Below are 11,243 nucleotides of genomic sequence, written 5' to 3' on the forward strand. Positions count from 1 at the left end.
GAAATTTGTTGATCGTTGTGGAACGTCTGTGTCACAGATGATCATTAGTATGTTCCAATATCATTTTTCAAGTTATCATATTTTCATAGGCAGCAGTCAATCTTGTCAGGTATATAACCCGTCAATTGGCATATAGACTATTACTATAAATTAACAAGAACTATCTTTAAAAAAGATATCCGACGTATTTAAATTTGAGTATATGTTTAAAACTATCATTTCGATAACCTTCAGAAGCACAAAGATACCATTTAAATAACGTTTTCTCTGTTTGTGTTTAATATTCTCGGTTTTCTGTTTACATTCACCAAAACCCCGCGGAAATCTCACATGCGTAGGTGCGTTCTAAAAGTCATGTACGTTCGTACAACAAAGTTTACATTAAAAATTATATAATTGTCCCGAATAAACAGCTGTCACGGATGCATAGAGCTATTGGAGAAACAATTATTTTAATAAAAATATAAATCTTTGTAAGATCTAGTTCAAATATTTATAGTTTTTCACTTGCTTGCCATCACGATATAATTAACGAGACGTTTTTTTCAAACACAACCAAATCACCCACCATGATAGCATTTTGTCCAATCACAGAAAGGATTTTCGAGCATGCGTATTCTGTTGCCATAGTTAAGCGTCGTAAGTTCAAAGGGCACAAACCGAAATTATACTGACTACGTCGGAAAACCAGACAAAATAAACACTTGCATGCTAGCACATCAATACCCGAAGTAGCTAAATGAAAACAAATCATATAAATTATACAAATAGAGAACCCCTAGCAACTTGGCGGAGGAAAATGAATTAAAAGTTTAATACTTTGTTCACGGCAAGTGAGATAAAAAAAAAAATAAAAAAGAGGGAGTTTTAGGCGAACTGAGTTTGTTAAAATGTGCCCGTGCAGAAATCTTCTGTGGTATCGACAATCTACAGATATATTAAGGGGGATTTGAACTATTCGACTGCGCATAATTTCACGCATAAATTACCATGCACGCGAAAAGTTTGTGTCGTAAATTCACTATTACATTTTTATTATTGATTTAAAATGTTAAACTATATATTGTTTGTCAATAAAAAAAATATTATCGTTTTGATGTGTATCTGTGAAAAACTCAAAATGACATTTCACTATTTTCCCGCCCAAATTTTGGGTTCAAATGCAGCTTTTTATGTTACAGTTTAGGACCAAGTGACACAGACATTTTTTTTTTTTTTTTTTTTTTTTTATTTATTCCTATAAAAATGTCACCACCTCTATTTACCCTACCATTCCATTGGAAAATGGTGCCTTTTACATACCTGTTGTTACAAATAAGATTTTGAGCGTAAATGGTTCGGGACCCTTTATTTTTTCGACCTGTTAGATTCACTCTCTGTAAAAATTAAAATAACAAAAAATACGGCACTTCTGACAGAAACTTCGAAAACGCCTGAGCCACCTTAAGAGACATCCTTTAACGAACAGAACACGCACCTGTTGTCGTTTTTATAAATAGCAGGAAGTACCATGTAAAAATGTGAACTGTACTTTTAGTCTGATAATTGATAGTATCGTTTGTTTGGTTATTTAGGACTTTCATAGGTGCTTGGGAGACAGCACATTTTCTTTCGCTTTCTCTGTATAATTTGAACATACATAAAACATATACTATAAATAAAGTGTACATTGTATTTGCTATTTACTATCAATTCCAAGTTTACCATCAACAGCGGCCATATATAACATGCTTGACTTTTACTTTCTTTTTGGCTACGTATTATATGTTTATCTGATCCAACATATTTTGTACTATACATATATGGATATATATTTTGTTTTTCCGACTTGTGGACTGTTTGTTGTTATCTATATCATCCACACTTAAAATGCATTAGATATTTATAAAAAAAAAATATTATCAATTCTTTATTTTAATCTTTAAACGTTCTACGCTGGTGTGTTCTAGTATTTATGTAATGCTAATCATGTATCAACGTTTTTGGTCCTACTACATCCAGTCAATATATGTATTTTTGCATTACACAAGGTCGGGCTTTTCTAGACTGTCCATGACGCCTCCGCCCTAAATCCCTTGGATCTGTACTATAAATCTGGGACAGTATGGTTTATTATTTGCTAACATGCGCTGAACCCATGAGATTCGTAATTACAGGAAACAGCTCATAATCGAAAGTATTTCAATGTCACAAAAGTTGATAACATTTTTAACTGATACTTTTGGAAATTATTACAATTATTGTGACAAAGAAAGATTTTTTATTATATACACTGTTTAAATTATGTTATAACGACGATCAATAGTTCAACCCATTGTATATATTTTCATTACATATAATTTTATAATACGGGATATATTATTACTGTTGATTTTTTAAAGTTTGTACAAATAGTTCATTAGTTTTATTAGAAGTTGTGTATCTAAAATGTACTATTAAGTTCTATCCACAATGATATTAGTAATTATGAAGTACAGGCTAGCTAAAAGCAAATATTCAATGTAATAAAATAAATCGCCTGTATTGATTATAATGAAAATTCTTTACAATTAAAGTTTTGACAAGATATTTCCATTTGGTCGATTTAGGATTTATACTGTCACACAGGTATACTCCTCTTCAAATCTTTCTAATAAAAACAAACCAATCAATGATTGTTTTATATATATATATATACTATCAACCAGAATCGTCGATTCACTTGAAATGCTAGGCATGATGCTGGACATAACTGGTAACTATCATTTTAATAATAGTAAGTGATGTTGGAAAGAACTGGTAACTATCATTTTAATAATAGTAAGGGATGTTGAAAAAAGGTATAATCTGTGTCCGAGTCAAAACATTTAATAAAAGTTTGTTTAAATTTGATTTGATTGAATTCAACTTACCATTTTGCCATTGTAACTTGTTCGAAGAAGTAAAACTAACGCTCTGTTATGATGGTGGTTTTATCTTCAGAGTCGATTTTTTTGTCACTGTAGCGATTGGTTATTTTCCCAGGAGGAATGAGTTGTTGTTTTTAAACGGATGACTTTTTGACGGTGTAGTGATTTTTGTCTCTGTATGGACGGGTTGTTGTCATTTACGAGATTGGTTGTTGTCGCTGAAGGCCCGTGAAGTGATTGTGTTTGTCTCTGTAAGGACGAATTGTTCTCTATCAGGACGAGTTATTGTCACTGTTGGGATGTGTTGTTTTAATTGAAGGGATACCCACTATTTTTTGTTCTTCCGATTAATTGGATATATCAAATTAAGGATTACTTGTTCTCTTTATTAAATATAAATTCAAAGAAATATAGTTAATTAATTACTTACCACTAATTTCTGTTCCATCTTTTAATGGTTATCGAAAATTTGGATGTGACCTATTATCTATTTGTTGTATGAAAAGATATTTCTCGTATCATACGGCACGGATTTTAATACGAAAAATTGGAAATCGCTTAATAGCAACTCTCATTATTCAATTTGAATTGTAATAATAAAGTCACCGAAGGCTTGTTTATTATTATATTGAAATTAGAAAACTCGGATTGATATTAAGCGATACCCAATTCTCACTCGTTATGAAACCATAAACAAACATAGAACAGTCAGTAGTTGTTGGATGGAGAGTTGTTTCGTTGGCATCCATACCACATCTTCTTATTTCTATCAAAAAGATTATAAGAAAGAAAATGTGTTATGCTTTCTATGATTGAGACAATTCGCCACTAGACAACAAATGACATAAAAGTTAACAACTAATGGTCACCATACGGCGTTCAACTATGAGCAAAGCCTATATGTATCTTGTTTATCCGATTAAAACATGTTTCACATTTTGCAGTTCCAGTTTTGATGATGATGGTGATTAACATATGTACTGGGACTACAAAGGATTGGAAACCTATTTTCAAAGTGGCAACTGGAGGTAAAAATAACAATATTGAAGTATTTTTCTTTTGGAACATTTGAGTACTTGTCCTTAAATCGTTGATGATATCTAATGTATCAGAATAAAACGTTAATATTTATGAATTTGTGCCTTTTTTACATAATGAACATAATGTATACATGCGATGCGGTATGGACTTTGCTCATTGTTGAACGCCGAACGGTGACCTATGTCGTTAGTTTCTGTGTCAATTGGTATCTTGTGGAGAGTTGTCTCATTGGCAATCATACTACATCTTCTTTTGTTATATAATATTAATGTTTCATTGTTTTGAGGATAACCCCCTTACAAATAAGTATTCTTTCCGGAGAAAGTGTGTTCATGTTGTGACTTGTTAACAAATAGCGAATCGGGGTCAATATGCAAAGTACGGTGGTATGCTTAGCTTGTCGAAACGATACACTTGGTCGAAACCCAAGCTCTACCCTCTATTGCTTGTTTTGTTCTTGCCACTGGGTCGGTACTTCTGTTTGTGAACTATCAATTTCTTCTCGGCGCCATCCAAGTAATACCTCGATACTGGCATGGTTTTGATTATTTGTTCCATAAATTAATTATCATTGAATTGTGTCATTGTGCTCTGAGAGTAAAGTTGCAACTCCACCAAACAAAGTTGATATTGGACGATATAAACGGTTTTATTTTGACCTTTTCGTTTTATACTACAGGTGCAGGTAGTTTTTACGACCTCTATATGGGAAATGGAACGCTTAATATGGACAATAGTGCAGCACAATCTCTAATAACACCAATCAAACAACATTTCAAATCAGACATTATAAATTACTGGGATTCACTTCAGATAGACCAGGTATAGTAAATATAGTCAGTATACTGTCGTCGTGGCAACAATTCTTAGAAACTAGATATATGATTGTCTCGATGCATGATAAAATGTAAAATAACAAAAAATACCGAACTCCTATGAAAATTCAAAACGGAAAGTCTATAATCAAATATCAAAAATCAAATGATAAAACACATCAAAGGAATGGACAACAACTGTCATATTTCTGACCTGGTATATGCATTATCAAATGTAGAAAATGGTTGACTGAACCTGGTCTTATAGCGTCAAATCTCTCACTTGTATGACAGTCGCATCAAATTCCATTATATTCATAACGATGCGGTTTACAGAAGAAAAAAAATACAGCTAAAATAAATAAAGCATAGAGTACAAATAAACAATTAAAATAAAGAACCGAAAATAATGGGATGTTAAGAATAATAATGAAAAAAATGTAAGGCAACACAATGAATTGAAATAATCTAGTGACATAAAATTCAATAAAATCATTAAATTAGAATTTTACAAAATAAACGTAATATGTTTAAAGATAAAGAAAATGTTCTAGAACGCAGTCGTTTTAGGCATCATGTCCAGACCATCGTAGTTAACAAAAGCGTTGTAATAACATATACAACATATGTCATGTTGTGATTTCCGTCATGACTGGTTGCCTTAACTGTGCTTTCAATAATACGAGTTTTTATGACTACAGGTGAGAGTCTCCGTATACAAGAACGGTACCGAAAGAGCATTTTTCCTGTTCAACGGAGTAGGGAGCAGTAAGACAAACTGGTTCACTAAAAACAGACTACTTAATACTAGCTACACTGACCTTGACCAATCAACAACAGCCAACTATTTCAGTATCAACGGGTAAATGTGGCTATTATTTATGGCATTACATTTAGGGCGTCATGAGTAACAGCTTATCGATATTACTGCTAGGGACTATTAGTCCTGGATTGTATCATCAGTTCATTAGTAAACACTTCTGAACTGACATTATTGTATTCCGGATTGATAACTTAAAAACTATTTATAAAACTAAATCCCTCATGCATAGCTGAGTTGTGATAAATATTGCTATTATTCTTATGTTAGTTTTGATTGCATAGCTCCACACTTTTTCTAGTATTTAGACATTTCTTTTTTCAAATATCTATATGTCAGCGATTCTGATGATGGTTAATAAAAAAAGCACTGCGGACGCACAATGTATATCTATAGATAAATCTTCTTTTCAATTAAGAGCTCATGAATATTTGCATATATTGTAATTTAAAGTAACAAAGATCATATAAATATTAATAATACGTTTGAATAAAATTGAGAATGGAAATGGGGAATGTGCCAAAGAGAGAACAACCCGACCATAGAAAAAAACAACAGCAGAAGGTCACCAACAGGTCTTCAATGTAGCGAGAAATTCCCGCACCCGGAGGCGTCCTTCAGCTGGCCCCTAAACAAATATATACTAGTTCAGTGATAATGAACGCCATACTAATTTCCAAATTGTACACAAGAAACTAAAATTAAAATAATACAACTAACAAAGGCCAGAGGCTCCTGACTTGGGACAGGTGCAAATATGCGGCGGGGTTAAACATGTTTATGAGATCTCAACCCTCCCCCTATACCTCTAGCCAATGTATAAAAGTACACGTTTGAAAAATGTTTTAAACTTTTTACTCATTGCACACATGTAGTGTAGATTATCAAATTATCGAATGATAAGCTATCTATTTCTGTTTTAAAATGTGATGCCTACAATCCTTAAATACTTTTCATACTCAGGCATACGGCGTATGTAGGCAACTTACAGACCCAATTTTTCCGTCGATTCTTCATCAATGCTAAGTATAGTGGATGTTGCTGTGATAAAGGCTGGTTGTTTGTATCAGATATATATAGCTACGGGGATTGTGACTGGGAACACTTATACCTACCACAGAAACCATTTATTATCTTCAGTCCACATTCTACAAGAAGTCAATATTCAAATGGTAGAGTATGACTCACGGTTGTCTTTATTTATTCTAATAGTTGAACTATTAATGTCAAAATGTCCTGCAATTTTACTCAGACATATTTATCTTGTAATTCTCCTCTATCAATGTATATCATGCAGTTCTTCTCTATAAATAGCTATTATGTAATTCTCCTTTATAAATATCTGTTCTGCAATTTTCTTCTATAAGTAGCTATCCTGTAATTCTATAAAAATAGCTGTCCTGCAATTCTCATCTATGAGTAGCTTTCCTGCAAACTTCCTCTATAAATAGCTATCTTTTAATTCTCCTCGAAAAATAGCTATCCTGTAATTCTCCTCTGGAAAAAGCTATCCTGAAATTCTTCTCTCGGGATTTAGCTATCCGGCAATTCTCCTCAATGAGTAGTTGCCTGCAATTCTACTCTATTAAAAGCTATCCAACAATTCTTCTTCAAAACGTTATTTTGCTATTCATATCGAACAAATAATGAAACTTCTCACACTTGCAATTGCGTTCGGAAAAAATCTTGAGTAACAGATTTTCTTTTTCGATAATGATGATTTACTACTTCTCTCTATTAATAGTATTTACCTTTAGAAAGTCAATGAAAGTTTGAATATGGCATTAAGAACATGTTAAACTATATTAGGATTTATAACATTCATATCTCATATTATAAGAAAATTCATCTGGCTTCATCAACAAATCCAAGAGCTAACATTCTATGATAATGGCTTTAGAAAGTTTGCCGGATTATCAAAGTGTCTTATTATCTGAGTAAATTTCCATAAAGTATCTATATACTGATATAATATAAAAAAAAAAAAGAAGATGTGGTATGATTTCCAATGAGACAACCGTCCACAAGAGACCAAAAATACACAGAAATTAACAACTTTAGGTCACCGTACGGCCTTCAACAATGAACAAAGCCCATACCGCATAGTCAGCTATAAAAGGCCCCGAAATGACAATAAGAATATTTGGTATGAGTGTCAATGAGACAACCCTCCATCGAAGTCACAATTTGTAAATGTAAACTTATATAAGTCAAAGTACGTTCTTTAATACGGCACACAAAACAGCAAGCTATAAAGGGTCCCAAAAATGACAAGTGTAAAACCAATTCAAACCATTCAAACGGGAAAACTAATGGTCTATTCTATATAAAAAACGAGAAACGAGAAACACTTATGAATCACATCAACAAACGACAATTTACTCCTTGGTTTTGATTGTTATTGTCTTAAAATCAGGTTCCTACCTAAGGACAGGTGCAAGCGGTTCTAAAGACATACTAACATGTGTATGCCTACTTCTATAAAATTGTGTTGAGTCGGTACTGTGGAATCGAGTTGACTGCTGTTTCATTTCTAAAGTAGAAATTAAATAATGAACCACGTTATATTAAATGTTATCCTCAGTGAATATCAGTTTTTCAAAAGTCAATAAAACTACACATTTACCTCATCAAAAGACAGTAATTGTTTTATTCCATATTCCGAGAGAAATGTATGTAATGACAATTATTAACCAAAACCAATTGAACATCAATCGTTTTTTTACTAAAATAGTGCAGGTAAAAGCATGCGACGTTATGCACGGTGAATATCCTTTTTCCGCAGGTGAATATGCTTATTTATTCAAAATCCCATTCATATAGAAAAACCTACCAAAGTTTTATCAATATGGAATAATAAATGTTATCTTCCCTTATGGATAATATAATATATATCGTGCATAGACACCGCTTGACGTTAAGTAGCAATTCATCTTCACAATCTAGCATAACTATAATATTTTTTTGGTTCATTTTATTATCTTGAATAAGAAGAGATAAAAACAAAAACACACTGACATATGTCTCCTATATTTCTCACGTACATTTCAGACAGAAATGATATTCTGGCAGACACCTTGGCAATATTTGTAAAACGTAAGTATCTAATTCATAAACGTCTTATTTATAACACAAACATTGGGCCAAGAATGGGATATCATTTGCTACGTAATAATATTATTAGTTAGCTTTCTTCAGTTTAACGTCTTCTCTAGCAAATTTTGCTAACCGATTGAGAACTACAATTTAGAATTGGTTCCAATGCCATGCATCGTCCTTGACATTTTCCCACTTGACAGTCAAATCGGCAGGTGCAGTTCATGTTTCTACACGGTTTTTAGTTCTTCACGTATATGAAAGAGAGTGATCGATAGGCACTTTTAATTAATCTTTACACGTGCCTGGTGTATTTTAATCACTTTTCTGACTCCGAGTCGATCAGGAATGCAAATATCTAGCAGAAGATATCTTGAGAGTAAAACTGCGAGAACCGTTAAGAAATAATACAACTGGAGACACCATGGTACCAAACAAAAATGTTTTCCGAAATAGCACACGGGCAAATCTCTTTTAATACATAGACTGAAATTTCGATGCAATAAAGTTTATGCTACAATATATACAACATTGATGCAAATCATTTATTTGAAAAAGTTAAATTTAATTTGTTCAACCTTTATTTTACAGTTGATTCCTATGAATGTCCCGTGGTACAATCATCACCAGTACAACTAAATGAAAATACCTACTGCTATTTACCTCAGAACAGCGGTTCTGTACCAGAAACTACAACCAAAATTGCTGTTGAGCAGACTACAATGGCCGAAAGTGTTCTCCAAGATAAAGTAGCTAAGCTTAAGCAAGAACTAACAGTTACACCAAAAAGTACAAAAAGTAAGAAGAGTGTTCAGCTTATGCTGTATGATAAATATATAAAGAGAAATCAGCCATTTTCATTGTGTGAAACTATGAAACTGTATAAAAATTAAGTAAAGTAGGGGCAGTCGGGCTTTTCTCTTTTTTTGTGCGTATCTAAAGTGAGATGGGACTGTCAGCAGGAGAAATGAAAACAAAACATGGTCCGTACCTTCTTTCTGTAAATGTAAATCAAGTGACCGACAAAATTTCATCGTCACCTGCGTCTCCAGCGGTGATGATCACTTCTCTCCGTCTTTACCCGTCTACCCGTCCGAGTTTGTCAAAGCTTTTCGTGGCTTCTATAGAAGAGAATGATTTTATATTTGGCTAGAGCGTGAAAGTGCTGAGTTGTACAGTGTAAGCAATTTTTAAAATCAGTCGTTTAGCCACTTCCTGTTTGTCGATACGGAAAGTTTACAAAACTTATTGTACAATGAAAGTTTACGCGAAGCTTTTATTGGCTTCTGTGGAAGGGAATTATCAGTTATGCTCCAGTATACATATTGTATACAGCGACAAAGGTCTAGGCCAGATATTGTCTTGTTGAATTTAAGAATGAGCATAGTACAATGCAAATAAATGAAATATTGAAATGCATTATGTCGCAAACTTTAAGGGAGTCTTGCACTTTGTCTCGTGTGTATTCTGCATACATGATGTAAGGGTGTTAAACTGAAGAATCGGTTATATATCTTCAAAATAAATCGTAGAATTATACTATCTAAGGAATGACTGTAATATTTTTTCTGTCTATGAAGAAATAACATAAAAAATGTGGTGTACACTGAATAACGCGCGTAGCGGGTTATTTAACAGTGTGCACCACATTTGTTATGTTATTTCGAATAGACAGAAAAAATATTATAGTCATTTCTTATAATTTAATTCTAAATTCCATTTAAACCGTAGAAAACCATGAAAAAACGTTGATGACGTCATGGTCACATGACTAAATTATGTCTATGGGCTCATAACAAAATAACGTCAGCCAATCAGAAGACTCGTTACATGCAAAATTAAATTATATACGTTTAATTTATTGACTGCTACTGTTTTACATTTTATTCAAATATCTATTAATGAATACTTTTTATTACAGAGTATTTGAGATCGATAGTGAGTGCTCCTGACGAAAGGTACTCATCCAGAGCCTTAGGTGTACTTGGTGGAGTTATTATTTCTGTTGTGGTTTCATTAGTTGTGTTTCTAGACATCATCGGATGTTTGTCCAGAGATACTCAATGATCAATATTTATGATATTTTAATATACACGTTATATGTAGGACAGCAATTATACCGTACTCCGAACTGCGATTTCATGCTGACGTGTCATTGTTTGACAATGAAACGCGTTTTTTCTAACAACGCTTCCTCCATTATCCACGTTTTAATGAAAATTTGCTATTACTAGATTTTTGTTTCTCCTTTTTTTCTTAGGGGGTTTTGTTGTTTAGCAAGATGTCATTTTAAGGAAGCAAATTATCTCCCTTACTTCAGACAAAAGTATATAGAAATCATACATTTTTTTAATCAGTATGATTATTCTATGGTTGAACACCAATTTTGAGAAAACATAAGGCAACATCTTATCAATTATTGATAATGTTATGTTGATAAGACCTTCAATTGGGTTTTAATTGTTCTATTTTTGTTTCTTCTGCCATTATTATTCTTACGAGAAGATTGTGATCCTCAAGATTAGATATTCGGTATATGCTATAAGGAAATGATCTGATTAAACATGTTCATAATGATCTTTA

General features: G+C 32.7%; 1 protein-coding gene across 1 annotated transcript; it reads left to right on the forward strand.

Annotated features, from left to right (window-relative positions):
- Nucleotides 1-4,607: 4,607 nt before the first annotated feature.
- Nucleotides 4,608-10,848, forward strand: LOC139500461 (uncharacterized). Its single transcript, XM_071289199.1, has 6 exons — nt 4,608-4,751; nt 5,446-5,606; nt 6,528-6,736; nt 8,616-8,660; nt 9,252-9,458; nt 10,582-10,848. The coding sequence occupies exons 1-6, from the start codon at nt 4,635-4,637 to the stop codon at nt 10,725-10,727; spliced, it is 885 nt and encodes a 294-aa protein (XP_071145300.1). The 5' UTR covers nt 4,608-4,634; the 3' UTR covers nt 10,728-10,848.
- Nucleotides 10,849-11,243: the final 395 nt, after the last annotated feature.

The sequence above is a fragment of the Mytilus edulis genome, chromosome 13, assembly GCF_963676685.1.
Source record: "Mytilus edulis chromosome 13, xbMytEdul2.2, whole genome shotgun sequence".
Lineage (NCBI taxonomy): Eukaryota > Metazoa > Mollusca > Bivalvia > Mytilida > Mytilidae > Mytilus > Mytilus edulis.

Excerpts from the sequence above, each read along its gene's own strand:
- LOC139500461 (XM_071289199.1), top strand. The coding sequence starts at position 4,635 with ATGGGAAATGGAACGCTTAATATGGACAATAGTGCAGCACAATCTCTA. Across the intron at positions 4,752-5,445 it reads ATTCACTTCAGATAGACCAG|GTGAGAGTCTCCGTATACAA; the intron begins GTATAGTAAATA and ends TTATGACTACAG. Across the intron at positions 9,459-10,581 it reads TACACCAAAAAGTACAAAAA|AGTATTTGAGATCGATAGTG; the intron begins GTAAGAAGAGTG and ends TTTTTATTACAG.